Genomic DNA, 17,533 nt, shown 5'->3' with positions numbered 1-17,533 from the left:
CTTCGGCTCAACTTAAAGCCTCTAGATTCTAGAGTTTGTCTCCATAGTTCCAACTTCCTCTCCACTCCTTCTTTCGTCTCATCAACCAACACAATATCATCTGCAAACAGCATGCACCATGGTATACCATCTTGAAGTGAACTTGTTAGTTCATCCATAATGATGGAAAAAAGAAATGGGCTTAGTGCAGAACCTTGATGCACTCCAATCGTAATAGGAAACTCTTCAGTCTTCCCAACACTAGTACGTACACTCGTGCATGCTCCCTCATACATGTCCTTTATGATGTCAATATATTTCCGTGAAATGCCTTTCCTTATCAAGGCCCACCAAAGTACTTCCCTTGGTACCTTATCATATGTTTTCTCCAAGTCAATGAAAACCATATGCAAATCTTTCTTCTTATTTCGATAGTGCTCCATTAATTGTCTCATTAGATGGATGGCTTCCATAGTTGATCTTCCCAGCATAAAGCCAAACTGGTTTTCCGAGATTTTCACCGTCCTCCTTAGTCTTTGTTCGATCACTCGCTCCCAAAGTTTCATAGTGTGACTCATTAATTTGATTCCCCGATAATTGGCACAATCTTGGACATCCCCTTTGTTCTTATACAAAGGGATTAAGATACTTTTCCTCCATTCTGATGGCATCTTATTGTTTCTCCAAATTTTGTTGAAGAACGTCGTCAACTATTCGATTCCTCTTTCTCCCAAACATCTTCAAGTCTCAATAGGGATGCCATCAGGTCCTACTGCTTTCTTCAACTTCATTTTACTTAATGCCATTTTGACTTCACCCTTTTGAATTCTCTGCAGGCATTCATGATTTATCATATCGTGATGGATACTTATATCTCCAACATCTTGTCTGCGATCTCCATTAAATAAGTCATCAAAATAAGACCTCCATCGTTCCTTGATATCCTTATCTCCAACTAGGACTTTCTGGTCCACATCCTTCACACATTTAACTTTTCCGAGATCTCGCGTCTTCCTATCTCTCATCTGAGCAATTCTATATATGTCTCTTTCCCCTTCTTTCGTATCCAATCTTGTATACAGATCCCGATTCACCTTTGCTCTAGCATCTCATATGACCTTCTTTACTTCCCTTTTAGCCTCTTTGTATTTTTCGTAGTTCTCGTCACTCCTACATTTCTCCAATATTTTGTAGGATTCTCGCTTACTCTTTACTGCTTGTCGTACTTCTTCTGTCCACCAAGATGTGTCCTTACCCGGTGGCATGCTACCTTTAGATTCCCCTAGAACTTCCTTCGCTACTTCCCTTATACTATGCTCCATCTTAGTCCATATCGAATCTATATTTTTTTGTCATCTCATCCACAAATTTTTGTTGATTCTCCCCTTGCAATTTCCACCACTTAATCTTAGTCTCTACTTGTGGTGTTTGTTTTCTTATACATTTCCTACTTCGAAAATCAAACACCACTACTCTATGTTGGGTTGTCGTACTCTCACCAGGGATCACCTTACAATCAATATAACTCTTTCTCCAAGCACTCCTTACTAAGAAGAAGTCAATTTGGCTCGCATTACCGCCACTCCGATAAGTCACTAAGTGGGATGTTCTCTTCATAAACCATGTGTTCATGATACTCAAGTCATAGGCTGATGCGAATTCCAAAATATCATTTCTTGCTTCATTCTTATCTCCAAAACCATACCCTCCATGAACACTCTCAAACCCATCTCGCCTAGAACCCACATGTCCATTGAGATCACCCCTTAGTACCATTTTTTCATCCCTAGGAACCTGTTGCACCACTTCCTCTAAGTCCTCCCAAAAAGCTTGTCTTATAGAGACATCTAATCCTATTTGTGGCGCATATGTACTAATGACATTCACAACCTCATCCCCTATCACTAGCTTAACACTCATAATTCTATCGCTCTTCCTAGACACCGCTACTACATCATCAATATACTCCCTATCGATAAGAATACCTACTCCATTTTTACCCTTATCCTTTCCTGACTACCAAAGCTTATAACCCCAAGGAGCTATCTCTCTAGCCTTGGCTCCAACCCACTTGGTTTCTTGTAGGCACATTATATTTATTCTCCTTCTCTTCATAACATCTACAATTTCAGCTAATCTTCTTGTTAAAGAACCTATGTTCCATGTCCCAAAGCGTAACCTACTACCCTTACCCCTACCCCTACCATTACCGTGGACTAGCTTATTTACCCGCAACCCTTGCATATTTGACACCACCCCCGGGTCCTGGGGTGGCGCGCCGCTTCGGGGTGACGACCTAGCAACCCTTGCACATTTATCACTACACCCGGGTCTAGGAAGTGCAGCGCGTCGCTGAGTAGGGAACGCCCCAATGATATTTATATTATGGTTCATGTCATAAGATGTGGCTAAGTTTTACGCTGGCCGCCACAAACCTACCGCAACCCTCCTCCTTTGTCCGGGCTTAGGACCGGCTGTAAAGGCCACCAAGTGACCCTCACAGGCGGAGTTTTTGAGAAGTCTTATTACAGTACATAAAAATTGGTTTTGGACCACACAGATGATAATATGTATATACACAAACAAAAAAGCTGAGGGAGTTGGATTTAGCAAAAAAAATTTACATATACACGTATAAAATTAGCCCAGCAAGTATTCGCCACTGTTCTCAGATGCCCGTGTTCCCCAAAATCTAGTAGCATTAAGGTTGATGTCTGTTTAATTTCGTTGGGAATAATAAGCTTCGACCCAACATTGTTTTTGATCCTCGGTTTGCTGAAAAATTGAATGAACCGTGGAAGGATGTTTTGATTATTAAACTTCTTGACCGTAGCGTAAGGTATATCGCATTGCAAAAGAAGATTTTTTAGCTATGGAAAGTTATGGGAGAATTAGACATGTTGGACCTTGGCTTTGGATACCATCTAGTGTAGTTTGATAGCATGGATGATCATAGGGAAAGGGTTATGAATAGGGGCATGGATGGTGTAGGGACACTACTTAATTGTCCATACTTGGTCTCCTAGCTTTGTTGCTTCATATACTTTAGTTGATTCTAGTTGACCATTGACCAAGTACACAGTCCAGGCTTCTAGAGGTTGGTTTGCCCATGTGTATGGAGATTGATCTAACGAATCTGTTGGTAGCTTTAATTGACATTCACGATGAATCTTTTTGTGTAGAATGTGAAAGGCTTACACATTTTGTGTACACGATCTGATAGATATGGCTATACCAAAGATAGTTGTGTCTATCCTCGTAATAATGAGACTAGAGTAACCCGGAACATGGAAACTACTATGGAGTTGTAGGAGAACGCTGCTGATCACCCTTTAGTCATTACACTAATAATGACGGTGCAGGGTTCATTTACTTTCAGTCAAATTTTTTTTTTTTACTTTCAATCATTTTTTGTTGGTTAAAGTCACGTCGAAATCAAGTGAAAGTGTGTAGTTTGCGTAATTATATTTAAAAATATTCTTATAGAGTTATTATTATTAAACATTTTATTGATATTGGTCCTCTTGAGTATATTTTGTAGGTGTTATTCATAAAGTTTTGTTGGTTGTGTTCATGAACGTTATGAAAGTTATACACGGTAATTTTTTTATGCATAGGAAACTTTTTAATATATGTTTTGCTAATGTTATTCATGTTTAGCTCAGTTTGATATTTCTTTTAGTTTTATTTCATTAAAATGTAATCAATTTCTTTTACTGTTTTTTAATATTTTGATGTGGTTTTTAGATGATTTTATTTTATGGTACACGCCATCATCTAACTATCTTCCTGAAATAAAATCTCATCTAAAAAATGTTTTTGATAGTGTACTCCAATATAATATAACAAAACTTATAAAATGTATTAGTACTGAAGTTGGAGTTCACATTATAATATCTTAAAATCACATCCTCTTAAAAAGGAAATGCCAAATGATCCTTCCAAGTTCATAAAATTGTAAGAAAATTGTCAAACAAAATCTAGAAATCAAGTAACATCTGAAGAGATGATGATATACAATATGTTTGCAATTTTGAATAACCCCAAACTGTTATTTACATCATCATATGCAAGAATATTAAGAGAGAAATAAATCTGAAAATTCATTTCTTGAATTTAATTCTCCTCTACATAGACAAAAGGACAGCAAAGAATGTACAAAAATTCTAAAAGAATAAAATAAAATCCCATATTAACAAATATTGCTCAACTTCTACCCGAACCGCTACCATACATTTCTCACATTTTGATAGCTCTGGTAGAAAGCAAAAGCAGCAAGAGAACAATACCATTTAAATGGTTGTCCAGATGACTTGCCTGTAAAACTCGCTAGGATAAGCGGTATTATTGAACCAGATCATAATGTAACCAAAAAAACTATTATTTTTATGCTGAAGGAGCCAATTTCATTGAGAAGCCTTTGGGGGGAGATGAACATGGTATGAGCCATCATCAAAATTAAGAGAATAGCTGTAGATATCATAGCTATACTTCACACTGTTTTTCTTCCATCCAAAAGCTTGCCTGCACTGTTTCCTCAACTTCCGTAGCAGCTGCCTCAAGATATGTGATCCGCAGAAACAATGAAACGATGCTCTACCTTTCACATTGCCAAGCGTAATTGCAGATTCAGTACTTGCTGTTCTCTTTCCTGACTTCAGGAACTGGTTTTTCCTTGAACTCTGAATGCTGAAACTTTTCATCTTTGTTTGAGTCTGATACTGTGTTGTGGTTGAAGGAGGAGCTTCTATCACAAGATATAGGAAACCGAAATTGTAAGTTAGAGATTTGGAGTATCACTATCAGTACCTACCAGAAAAAAAAGCACCACCCATGACATTATATGTCATTCTTCCACTAACAGAAGCCAAAAAAAAAACATTATCACGAAATAAGCATTCAACTTTATTGCAGCACTAGTCTTATTGGGGCCCAACATGGGGAAAGAGGATTGGGACATGCAGCGAATGTTGTAATGTCTACGGTAGATGATGATGATTGCTTTTTTCTTTTTGCTTTTGCTTCTATTTTACTCTTGGTTAAAGCATCTGCCAATAAAGAGTAAGATAAGATTTACTCTTAACGTAAAATCTTATCATCTAATGTCTAAAGATTGACAAGATCTGATGTAATCACATTCTTATATTTGAGAACTTTATTCTTATGGCCTTTCCAATTCATGGCTGACTCAACACATTATATATAGAAAAAGGATCATTAAAAAGGCCTAACATATATATTATGGTCTTAAGATGAGCAGTATTCGTGTGAACATTAAGTGGAAAACAGGCAAACAAGTGATCAGGAAGAGACGGTTGTAAAAAGAGAAGAAAAAAAATATAAAATTTCAAAAAGCTATTCAAACAACGTTGTAGACCCAAGAAAAAAGAAAATCCTATCTTGGGAACTAACCATTCACAAGCAAAATCCAGGATGGATGGATGTATGTTTGGTCTCTTAGGATCAGTATTCAAACTTTACTCGACATATTAAATCATGGGTCACTTCTTGAAACCACTTCATTTGTTGGATTAAGATTGTCAAATTAATATCTGACACAACCCTACACGCGACTGGTCTGGGTTTGAAGTATGCACAACATAAAACTATATTACCATGTCCTGCAATTTAACCCTGATACCATGTTATGTAACCGTTTGAACTAAAAGCTTAGACTGACAATTAAATGCCCTATTTGTATTAATATTTGACGGAGATTAATATACGCTTGTCAGTAGGCTGCAATTTCTAACCCTGAAATACAAGAATAAGAAAATGGAATTGTTTGTGATGTTTAATCATCGGGATCTGTCAGTTACAAAGATTGCCATTTATCTGAAAAAATTACATATATGCTTTCTTTTCTCTCTTTTTATTTTTTTATTTATGTTTTTAAAAAGGGCATTTTATCTGAAAATTTTACAAGATACAGCTCAAGTAAAACTTGTGAGGCCTAAACAGGATCAACTTCAATGTTATCGGCAGGTAAACAGACTAGTTTGAAGTTTAAAGAACACATCCATCATTTTTTAACTTGGGTGCAGCATAAAGAATAAACAGGAACTAGAGAGACAAGAGAGATGCTCACCATACCAACAAAGGTAGGGCCTTTCAAGCGTTATTGGTACAATGTAAAGACACCAAATTCTCTCAGCTAGTTGACCTGGACATACATCAGATTTTAGTTATAGAATTCAACAACCTCGAATGCTTAAGCATGATGCACTATAATAATGGCAAAACCAATAAAAATCCCACAACATTACATATTTAACAGAAAACCTTTTTTTAATCATTTTTCCTCTAGGACTTATAAAAAGGTTCATCCAACCATCAAAATGATACTAACTTGAATGATACAACATTGAATGGAAGAATTTCTACTTGCTCAACTAACAAAACTTCTCCAAATAAAGATGCTTGCAAGCATCCAATGCCAACCAAGGTTTCCACAGTGTTTTCAATAACCAAGTTACTTCACATGCATCCAACAGAAGATAAAGAAAAAAGGCTATTAAAAACATCAAATGACTGAGAACTTCAAAATATTACTTGAATCCTCTATTTTAACAATATCAATCTTATCTCATACTCTTTACTCAAATAATTATCATCCAATGTTAGGATTGGCATGACTCGTGAGTCCATAAGGAGTTGGAACTGAATTAGGGAAGCAAACTGAATCCGAGTTAGACAAACTTGAATGACATTTCAACTATCTCTAATCCTCGTTTCTCTCTCTCTCTACCTATCTCTCAAAGCCTACTTAGCCACCAGTCATGTTAGTGTACCAATTCAATGCTAGCTCACTGTAGACACCTCATGTCAAGATTCCGGTCCTTGGTTGAATATGTCTACCCCGCCTTAAATGTCCATCCCCTGTTTTATCTTGAATAGGTGCCACACATAGCTTTTTTTCTACAACAGTTATCCATTCTAGCTGCCAACACACTTTCATAAAGCACTGTTGATCAAATAGTTGTTCCATAAAATATTCCTTTCAGTTTTCTAGGCATGTTCTATAACATTGTGCGTTGCTGATCTTCTCCATTTCAACCATCATGCTTTAGTCCTATTACAGAAAAGGAATTAAACAACTCTCACTTTCATCTAGATGGAAAGACAATCTTCCAGTCTTTGAAGTAACTAAGTGATCTGAAGTGTTCAAATTCTTGTCTCAAGAAAGAAACATGCAAAACAAATAAATTTAAAAGTACTTAGAATGAAATTCAAGGTCTATATAACGTTTAGGAACTCAACAGCCTTGCATGCATTTCCATTTAAAAAAAACTGTTAAAGAAGAGCTTGATCACAAAACATAAAAGAATAAGGATCACAAAAAATATGGAAAGCATTAAGCACTTAAAAACTTCTCAACCTAAGCTCATATATGATCTTTTTGCATTAACGAATGCAGCTAACTCTACTTCTTGAAAATAACTGCAATTTTGAAACATACCATCGCTATCAAGTACAAACCACAAAAGGTGAATTGTGTATCATTGGTAAATCAATTCTATAATTATTGATTCAAAAATTAGACAATTTGAAGTTATACAGACATCTGCAGACTCTTGTAGAGCAGATAAAACGAAATAGACAAACACTGTCCAAATTAGTATTTAATTTTAATATGGGTAATGAAGCCTTCTCGAACCCAATAGAACTTTTAGATACTACATTTCTGCATGTAATTACAGTGTAGTAGTCCCACTTACCATTGTTTCATGCAAATTATTTTCCCTGCCCTTTGCTGAAGTATTGAGCCGTTCAAAAACATGCACCCAGTATAACTTAGGAGCAGAAATATCATGCTGGCACCAGATACCAATCTGGCAGTTCTTGTATGAAGAAAATATGAAATATTGGATGATTTCCAATGGTTCCAAGTGATGAAATTGGCAAATTGATCCACAGTCCTGCATCCAAAGGCAACAAACATTCGTTTTTTCCCCTTAATGTCCTATAAAGAGCTGCACATGACAATCTTTTTGTCAAAAGCTAAGGAGAAATGTCAAAAAAAGTACCAGGTTGTATCCACTCAGTTAATCATGTAACTAAATAAATCAATATTCAAAACGCAAAAGAAAAGAGAATTCAACTTTCTCAGGAAATTAATTACCAAGTATAGAATAATCTCTTTCACAGGAGTAAGGCGGACAAGGTCCTTAAGGATTAATCGGGAATTGGTTGGGGACTAATCGAGAATTAATCGGATTTGTATTCTTGTAATTTTTATTTATAAATCAACAAAATTGTTATATAAATTCAATTAAAATATGTATTATTATATCATCCGGTCTAAGAAAATTGTTGTATATTACAATTTGTAAATCAATTTATATAACATACTAGAAAGATACCCTTGCTTCGCTTCGGGAAAAAATAAGTTGATAATTTTTATTAAATTGATTTAGGTTTCTTCTCTAGATTGAGAGGGGATATTTTCTTTGTTCGTCGTCTCGATCTACTTCACCTTTATGCTTAACACATGTAGTGACGTATCTAGGATTGTTTATCGTGATTTATGAGTGTTAAATTAATATTTCTTTAGTGTTTTTACATAAAAAAAAGTTAAATCTTTGTTTACAGTTTCCATAGAATTTTTAACGTTTTTCGGTAATCAGTGGGTGCCAAAGCCTCCAAAACTCCCTTGACCCTGTCCCTGAACACACGCTAATTCGAATAGATTTTTTTTTTTGGATAAGGTGCCAAAACGGGTCTATTGTTTTTGGAAAAGTATTAATTTAGGCTACATGTACAAAATAACACTAATATAGGCTTAATGTTAAAAAAGATATCAATTTAAGCTTTGATAACAGATTGGACACGTCGTTCCTATTACTTCATTAAGTTCTGATTTATTCTTCCACGCATAATTGACCGAACTTAATGGAATATTATCAATGACGTGTCTCGTTCCATTAGCAAGGTCTAAATTGGAACCATTTTTTAAAACGTTAATCATATGTTAATAATATTTTGTACATGGAGCCTAAATTGATATTTTTTCAAAAATCATAGGTCTATATTAATAATATTTTATACGTGAAACCTAAATTGATATTTTTCTAAAAACCATAGATCTATTTTAATACAGTATCTCTTTTGAATCTATTATTTTTATAGATGTTTTTGTCCTTTGAAAAACTCAATTTATTTCTTCCATTTTGAGAGACAAAGAAAAATTAAAGATTTAGTGCGTTGAGAAGTGTGTTGAAAGAATTTAAAAAAAATTAAACATTCTGTGGCAGGGATAGCCAAAAGAAAATAAAGAGTAAAACAAAATAAACAAACCCAAAAGAAATGTGGAGGAAAGAAAGAAATGGCATGGGACAGTCTGACATTCGCATAGAGGAGGAAAGTGTAGAAGGTGGAGAACGACGCCGTTTTACTTCTAGGCAGCTGAGGTTTTCAAGTGATTTGGAGGGGCAAAATTGTAATCTGCCTTAAGGATGAGATGGGAAAGACTTCAAAAGGGTAAGATTGTCAAATTTTGGAATAAATTTGAAATTGATACTGTTCCAATCTTTCAATTTTATATATATAGATAATTTTATTTATAAATCAACAAATTGTTATATATAAAAAAAAAATAGCATAAAATTAGATGGCTAAGAAAAGCCCTGTTGCGAGCTTCAAATAAAATATTCTGAATATTTATAGGAAGTACATGACAGTCGTGATGACTAAAAAAACGATTCTATGAAATCCGTCATCCGATTGGTAGTCTAGTTGCCTTGATTAACCATAACAGGAGGCTCCCCTTCATCATCATTCCAATTATTTAGGGCAAATTCATCTTCAACAATTATATTATGCAATATAATGCATACATACATATGCCAAAAACGTGTTGGACCCCGTATTACTGCCATCGAGATTGAAACACATCAAATGTTCATTCGACATCCTTTCTTGCAACCTCTTACACTTGTTTGAACTTGATCATTTTTGCATTTGTCAGATATGAAAAACATTTATTAAGTGTTGCCCACTCCGAATATATCACAGTAGCCAAATAATATCCTTTATGCAATTGTTGTAATTCACCATGAATTGAACATCTAGTCCGCATCCTTGAAAATATCATTAAATAATAGAGATTGATCTAGCACGTTGATTTCATTGTCTTACCTTGCAGAGAGAACTCTTTGGAGGGAGATGCACATGGTGTAAGCCATCATCAAAATTAAGAGAATAGTTGTAGATATCATAGCTGTACTTTACACTGCTTTTCTGCCATCCTAAAGATTGTCTACACTGTTTCCTGAACTTCCGTAGCAGCTGCCTCAAGATATGTGATCCGCAGCAAGAACGAAAGGACACTCTATTTTTCGCATTACCAAGTGTAATTGAAGATTCAATGCTTGAAGTTCTCTTTCCTGACTTTAGGAACTGGTTTTTCTTTGAACTCTGAATGCTAAAAGTTTTCATCTTTGTTTGATTCTGGTACTGTGTTGTGGTTAAAGGAGAGCTTGTATCACAAGATATAGGAAAATGAAATTGCAAGTTGAGATTTCGAGTATCAGTACCTACCAGAAAAAAGCACTATCAATGTCACTCTTCCACTAATGGAGGCCAAATAAACATTATCATGAAATAAATAAGCATTCAACTTTATTACTTTATCTTTCTCTTTTTGTTTTTGCTTCTATTTTAGTCTTGGTTGAAGCATCTGCCAAGAAAAAGTAAGATAAGATTTACTCTTAACGTAAAATCTTATCATCTAGTGCCTAACAATTGAGAGAGATCTGATGTAATTACACTCCTAACAACTTTATGGCCTTTCGAATTCATGGCTGACTCGCACTTGGGATCAATTTTCAATCTATATTAGACCTATTAAATCATGGCTCACTATTTGAAACCAATTTAATTGCTGGATTGAAATTAATAGGTACCTGTAAATTATGTCGCATGACACGAACACACACGGACTCCTATTTAGTAGTGTTTCGGTGTTTGGTGTCTATGTCCATATAGTTTCTGTTTGAAGGTTATGTTTTCGAAATAACATTTTCAGTATCCGTTTCTGTGCCGTGCAACTTGGCCTATAGAGATATCAATCATGTGGTTGCTTGGATGCTTGTTAGTAGACTGCAAATTTCTAATCCTAAAATACAAGAATAAGAAAATGAAATTGTTTGTGATGTCTAATCTGTTATAACTGCAAACATATCATTTCCTTTTTTATTTCAAGACAAGAAAACAGCTATAAAGCATTACATATATGCTTCTTCTTTATTTATTTATTTTTTAAGAAAAAGGAGTCTTCTGAGCCTTTTTATCGGAAAAAAAAATCACAAGATACAACTTAGGTAAAACTTGTGAGGAGTAAACAGGATCAACTTTAAACCTGAGCCCTGTTCATTCTAATTTTGATAGTTAATCCTCATCTTTCATTTCAACCCATCAAATCCCTAATCATTTGTTTTTTTCACATCAAGTCTCTTCTTGCCAAAGTAATTAGTTGTTACTAATATCTAATTCAGGTAAAAGATGTTACTTATTTCATCTGTATCTGAAATTGTATTTTTCACGGTTACAATTTCTCTATAGCCACCTTACAGGTACAAATAAAACTGCTTTTGAACTGCTAAAATTACAAATTTCGAACACATGAAATGAATAACGCTCGCATCTGAACAACACAAGGCACACTAAAAAAATAATATACAAAATCATAAATAACAACCATTAACATTTTCAAAATGTAACAAATAGTTAAATACTAAGTCATATCTAATTATTCCAAATTAACTAACAACTTGCATAATTATAATTCATAATAAAAAAAAAATTAAATCTTATTATGTTATAGTGTGAATACATTCAATAGTTAATAGCTAGGTGTGAACACATCAGTATAATAACTGTAATAGTTAATAGCTAGCTTATATTTAGGAATTAGTTTAAATTAATTTCCTAGTTTAGCTTCTTACTCATTCATAAATTCATAAATATTCTCTAATACAATTCATTGAGAATTCCACATTCTCTTAATATTTGTGTCACATGGTATCAGTGCTTCCCTTGTATAGAGACTTTTAGTTTTTTGCTTTTGTCTGTTTGCCTGTGGCGTTCTTTGAGGACCTAGGGTTCCATCTGTTTTTCTAACCACCTATCTCCAACCACCAGTTACTCTCACCGCCCCTTTCAGTAGGCTGCCCTTGCTTAGATCCTCTTTTCCGGTGCCAATCCAACCGGACAACAGGAGAAGGATGGACGGAGCAAGGGCAGTCTACTAGAATGAGCGGTCAGAGTAACTGGTGGTCGGAGATAAGTGATTAGAGAATCAGATGGAATCCTAGGTCCATAAAGAAAGTTCACACACTTGCAAAAACAGACAGAAGCGCAAAATTAAGGCAGCTCTGATACTATGTGACACAAAGAATTAGAGAATGTAGAAATCTCAATAAATTGTATTACAAATTTTACATGTATTTATACATGAGTGAGAAGCTAAACTAGCAAAGTAATTTAAACTAATTCCTAAATTTAAATTTAAGCTAGCTATTGACTATTGACTGTTACTATACTAATCTATTCACACCTAGCAATTGAATATTGACTAATGTATTCGCACTATAACATAACACTCCCCATAAAGCTGGAGCATAAATATTTATCATGCCCATCTTGTTACAAATATAGTTAACCCGAACCTCATTTAAGACTTCAGTGAATATATCTCTAACCTGCTCATTGGTTCCGATGTAGGCAGTTGAAATGATGTTCTCTTTTGACTTCTCACAAACAAAATGACAGCCTACTTCAATATGCTCCGTACGTTCATGGAACACAGGGTTGGAAGCAATATGAAGAGCTGCTTAATTATCACAGCATAACTTTGCTGGAGTAGTGATTTCGGATCCAAGTTCAGACAAGAGATGACGAATCCACATAATTTCACAAATTGATTGAGACACTGGTCCATGCTTAGATTCTGCACTGAAGCGAGAGTGAGCGAGATTAAACGAGTTTCTCTTGCTCTTCCAAGAAACTAAATTTCCTCCAACAAAGACACAACTGCTTAACTATCATCCTTGTTTCCTGACAACTCTGCATCGGATAAACATTCAATCTCATTGAATGAATCAGAAAAACATTCAATCTGTTATAATCATGATTCTTGTAAAGTATTCTTTGACCAGGAGTCCCTTTTAATTAACATAAGATCTGTTCAAGCGCAGTCCCGTGATCAATGGTGGGGGAAGACATAAACTGGCTAACGACACTAATAATATAGGCTATATCAGGTCTAGTCAATGCTTATATCTACACCAGGATCTTCAAATAACTCTCCTTCCGATGTGAGATGCAAATTTGAAATCATAGGCGCACTAGACGACTTAGCTCCAGATTTTCCTAACAAAAATCAAGAACATATGTTCTTTGAGACAGGAAGATTCCTTTCTTATTCCTTACACCTCAATTCCGAAGAAGTACTTTAGAGCCAACATGTACTTCGTATGAAACTAACCATGAAGGAAGGATTTTAGAGATGAGATTCCTGAAATGTCAAATATGCATATATTTAATGATACAATGTCAACCTCATTCAGTACAGTTGAGCGTACCTTTGCATATGATGAATCGTCTTTGGAATGAAATCTTGGAGGTCTTCCTGAGAGCAAGTTGCATACTTCAAGATAAAGCTTTGAGATGGTGAAGGGATCATACGAAACTGACATGAAGTATTTAATATTTAATATGGGTAAAGAAGCCTTCTTGAATTCAATAGAATTTTAAGACTAAATTTCTGCATGTAATTGCAGTAGCAGACTCACTTACCATTGTTTCATGCAAATTATTTTCCCTGCACTTTGCTGAAGTATTGAGCCGTTCAAAAACTTGCACCCAGCAAAACTTAGGAGTAGAAAAAATATCATGCTGGCACCGGATACCAATCTAGCAGTTCTTGTATGAAGAAAATATGAAATGTTGAATGATTTCCAAGGGTTCCAAGTGATGAAATTGGCCAATTGATCGACCGCCCTGCATCCAAAGGCAACTCACGTTCATTTTTCTCCTTAATGTCCTATAAAGAGCTGCACATAGCAATCTTGTTGCCAAAGCTAAGAAGCAAAATTTCAGAAAAAAAAAACTACCAGGTCTTGTTTTTACTCTTATTCAGCACTGGTTGTATTGTATCCACCCAGGTAATCATGTAACTAAAATAAAATGTGTACTGAAATTCACCTTTCTTTGGAAATTAAGTGCCAACTACAGAATAATCTCTTTTGCAGGATTCATGTGATTCTTTTATTAGACATTTTATTCTGCCAATAGCAGGATGACATCCAAATATAATCATTCAACCTATGAATGCCTATACAGATGGTGACGTTTTGGAAAGTTGATGACTTGCTGACCGCTGATAACAGACTTTACAGGGACAACCATTCCAATCTAAACATTGCTAACTATCTAATGTACATAGAGTCTCATCAAAAGTTCTCATAATATTTTCAGCATTTATAGGTGAACTTAAAATCAGGCAAATCTATGTCATCGGGAAGAAAAAAAAAAAAAAAAAAAAAAAAAAAAAAAAGACAAACTATAATAACCTGTGGAGAAGGCATTCAACATTTCAAGCATCAACTCTGGTAACTAACAAGCAAAAAGCATGTTGCTTTTTTTTATATTATAGAGAAAGTATAATGTGTACCCTGCTGATACTGGAGCTCTTTCAGGCTTCAATTCTTCTTCAGATAAGCTACATTGAAAATATGTGCAGCTGCTGCGTCTGAAGGCATTAGAGAGGATATTCAAGCCTGTCCTAATTGTCAATATGCCTGAAACAGCAGGTTGCCTCTTCAACATCTCTTGAAGAGTGAACTTTGTCAGATCATCATCAGGACATTTCCCTGTCTCCGTAGTTAGAGCACCATCATTGGATGAGATTACTGAATCCTTTTTGAGACCCCTCTTTTCTGGACCTAAGTAGAATGGTGCATTCCGCATCGTTAATTTATTGAGATAGATAGCAAGGTAGTCATGCTCTGATCCCCGACAGTTTTTCAGATCAATCTCAATAATTGCAGCCAGGAAAACCCCGAGATGTGAATCCCTCAATGGTAAAGTATGGAAGAAATGTTCTAGCAAGCGAAACCAGAATGCAACTCCCCACCCTAGGAAACGAACGAAGGATTGCAAGTCATTTCATATATAGCAGCATCAAGTTCCCCAACTGAGTCCTTGTAAACATCTAAACTGTCCAGCTTTCCAAGTTCCTAGAATTATCCACCAGATAAAAATGGAAATAGTAGAAGAAATCAGCAATATAACTAAACCATTGAGAACTTTAGTGAAAAATATGCAAAAATTTTACATTGAAATCTTAATTTCCAGCAACAAGTCAAAACACACAACCAATTTAGGAATCGTATTCAGATTAACATCTCAATCAAGCGTTTCAACAACTATTTGAGATATCTATAACAACAGATTCGACAAAAGAAACTAATCAGCAGATTGGAAAAGGAATGGATAAAATTCACTTACATTTTCAAAGAAGGAAGCCCACTGGAAGGCTTTCTTGATATTGTGAGAATTCCAGTGGGCTAAAAGACCGGAAGATTGATAGGCAGATGCCAGAATCAATATTATCAACAAACCCTTTTATTAGTTTCGCCATTTCCTCCAACGACGATATGTCCATTTTATTCTTCCCCAAACCAGAGAATTATGGCAAGGAGAACTGATTTTAACACCGGTCACGAGCGTAAATAAGAATAACAATTTTCAATTCCAAACCATTTTTTATTAAATTTACTATACGGTGGAGAGTGTTTGAGGGGGCTTTGCTTTGCATTCAAGCAACGCTCTTAATCAAAAAATTTAGGCTTAATAACTTCTCCTTCTTTCACTATGCCCACCCACCTTATTATTAGCCTATTCAACCCATCAAATATAATATTTTTTTTTTTTTTTTTTATTTTTTTTTTTTTTTTTTTTATAAAATACCACGTATCATTCCATTAACTTAATAATATAAAGGGTAAATTCCAAAAAAAAAAACCCTGTGGTTTGATGTTGTTCCAAAAAAACCCTTATGGTTTGGTTTTACAAAAAAAAAAGGCATGTGGTTTGCGCCGTTACAAAGAACGCAGAAAGGAGAAAACGTCGTTTAAGTCAGTGACGTGGCAAAGGGTATATTTTTCTGAAAATATTGGGAGACCTATATAAGCTCCAGAACTCGTTCTTCTTCCCCAATTGTCTGTTTCTTCTCACTTTCTTCGTTCGTTCGAAAACCTAAATTCAAAATTCCTTCAAATCATGTTGCGCAATTAACATGTTCGTGTTTCTCTTGATGTTTCGAAGGTAAACCCCAAGATTTCGCATTCCAATTTCGCCTAATTCGTGTAGAATTGAGTGAACCCTAAAAGCTTGAAGAGATGAGTTCATCGAATTCAGGATCTTCTCAAATTTCATTGGACCAGTGGCATGAATCATACTGCTTCTGTGGGTTTAGAGCTCCAATCCGTCGAGCATCAACAAAGGTAAACAATGGAAGGAGGTTCGTTGGTTGTGCGAAATATCTTGATCGAACTGCTTGTCGTTATTTTGAGTGGATTGATCCTGATCAGTTAGAAGTTTATCGTGCTCGCTTGGATGAACTCGAGATGGAGGTACAGTCTATTTCTGAGGGTAAGAAAAAGGTAGAGATGGAACTCTTGCAGGAGAAGGAAGAAAATGGAAGACTGAGAAAGGAACTTGTGCAGAAGAACGAAGAAAACAAAAGATTGAAATCAGAAAATGGGTGTTTAAAGAAGAAATTAAATGTTATTGGGATTGTATTGATAGTTGGATTGATTGTGAGGATGATTGCCAGCTTAGAACATGATAGTAAGGTAGATGGTAGATTTGAGTTGCCTTAGTGGTAGGAATACTACACTGTGTAGTTGGATTGTAATCAAAATTTGTAATGCCATTTACCTGTTTGAGTAAATGCTTGTGTGAAAAATGAAGTTGGATTGTAATGCAAATTTGTAATTGTGTCCAACTTATTGTCTTGTGATTTTGATTCTGTGCAACATATTGGATTGTGATTTTTGTGCAACTTATTGGCTTGTGATTTTGAGTTTGTGCAACTTATTGGCTTGTGCATTTTGTGCAACTTATTGGCTTGTGATTTTGAGTTTGTGCAACTTATTGGCTTGTGCATTTTGTGCAACTTATTTGCTTGTGATTTTTGTGCAACTTATTGGCTTGTGTTAATTGTTACCCAAATGAATTAGGCTTGTAATTTTGTGCAACTTATTGTTAGCTTATGATGTTGTGCAACTTTGTGCAACTTATTTGCTCTTAAATGGTGTTCTTACACAAAAATGTTAACAAGTTCATATCACATAATATGTAAATTCCAAAGGTATGACATATAAGTCATTGCATTGAACCTTAATTGTGAAACAAAAGGTATTACATATAAGGCATTGGAAGGTACCTATAATGCCAAACAAAAAGTAGTGTATGTATATATGAAGGGCATAAGTTGTGATTACCCTATACACAAAGTGGTGTACTATAAAGGTCACAATTCACAAAA

General features: G+C 35.1%; 1 protein-coding gene across 5 annotated transcripts; it reads right to left on the bottom strand.

Moving 5' to 3' along the window:
• Positions 1-9,514: 9,514 nt before the first annotated feature.
• Positions 9,515-15,837, bottom strand: LOC136229584 (uncharacterized). Of its 5 annotated transcripts, none has more exons than XR_010689170.1 (6): positions 15,490-15,837; positions 14,654-15,218; positions 13,777-13,980; positions 13,563-13,669; positions 12,681-13,460; positions 9,516-10,514 (listed from the first exon to the last, which is right to left on the bottom strand). XR_010689170.1 is itself a non-coding variant. In XM_066018464.1 (4 exons), exons 2-4 carry the CDS (start codon positions 14,947-14,949, stop codon positions 13,660-13,662), a joined length of 510 nt encoding a protein of 169 aa, XP_065874536.1. In that variant the 5' UTR covers positions 14,950-15,218; positions 15,490-15,837; the 3' UTR covers positions 10,544-13,659. The 5 variants fall into 5 exon arrangements, 1 of the variants encoding a protein (XP_065874536.1); XR_010689171.1 differs by having other exon boundaries at positions 12,681-13,350; XR_010689172.1 differs by having other exon boundaries at positions 9,519-10,514; positions 12,681-13,044.
• Positions 15,838-17,533: the final 1,696 nt, after the last annotated feature.

The sequence above is a fragment of the Euphorbia lathyris genome, chromosome 5, assembly GCF_963576675.1.
Source record: "Euphorbia lathyris chromosome 5, ddEupLath1.1, whole genome shotgun sequence".
Taxonomy (NCBI): Eukaryota; Viridiplantae; Streptophyta; class Magnoliopsida; order Malpighiales; family Euphorbiaceae; genus Euphorbia; species Euphorbia lathyris.
The sequence above is the reverse complement of the archived record's forward strand: the minus strand, read 5'-3'. Positions and strand labels throughout refer to the sequence as shown.

Excerpts from the sequence above, each read along its gene's own strand:
- LOC136229584 (XM_066018464.1), bottom strand. The coding sequence starts at position 14,949 with ATGCGGAATGCACCATTCTACTTAGGTCCAGAAAAGAGGGGTCTCAAA. Across the intron at positions 13,981-14,653 it reads AGAGCTCCAGTATCAGCAGG|GGCGGTCGATCAATTGGCCA; the intron begins GTACACATTATA and ends CTTTGGATGCAG.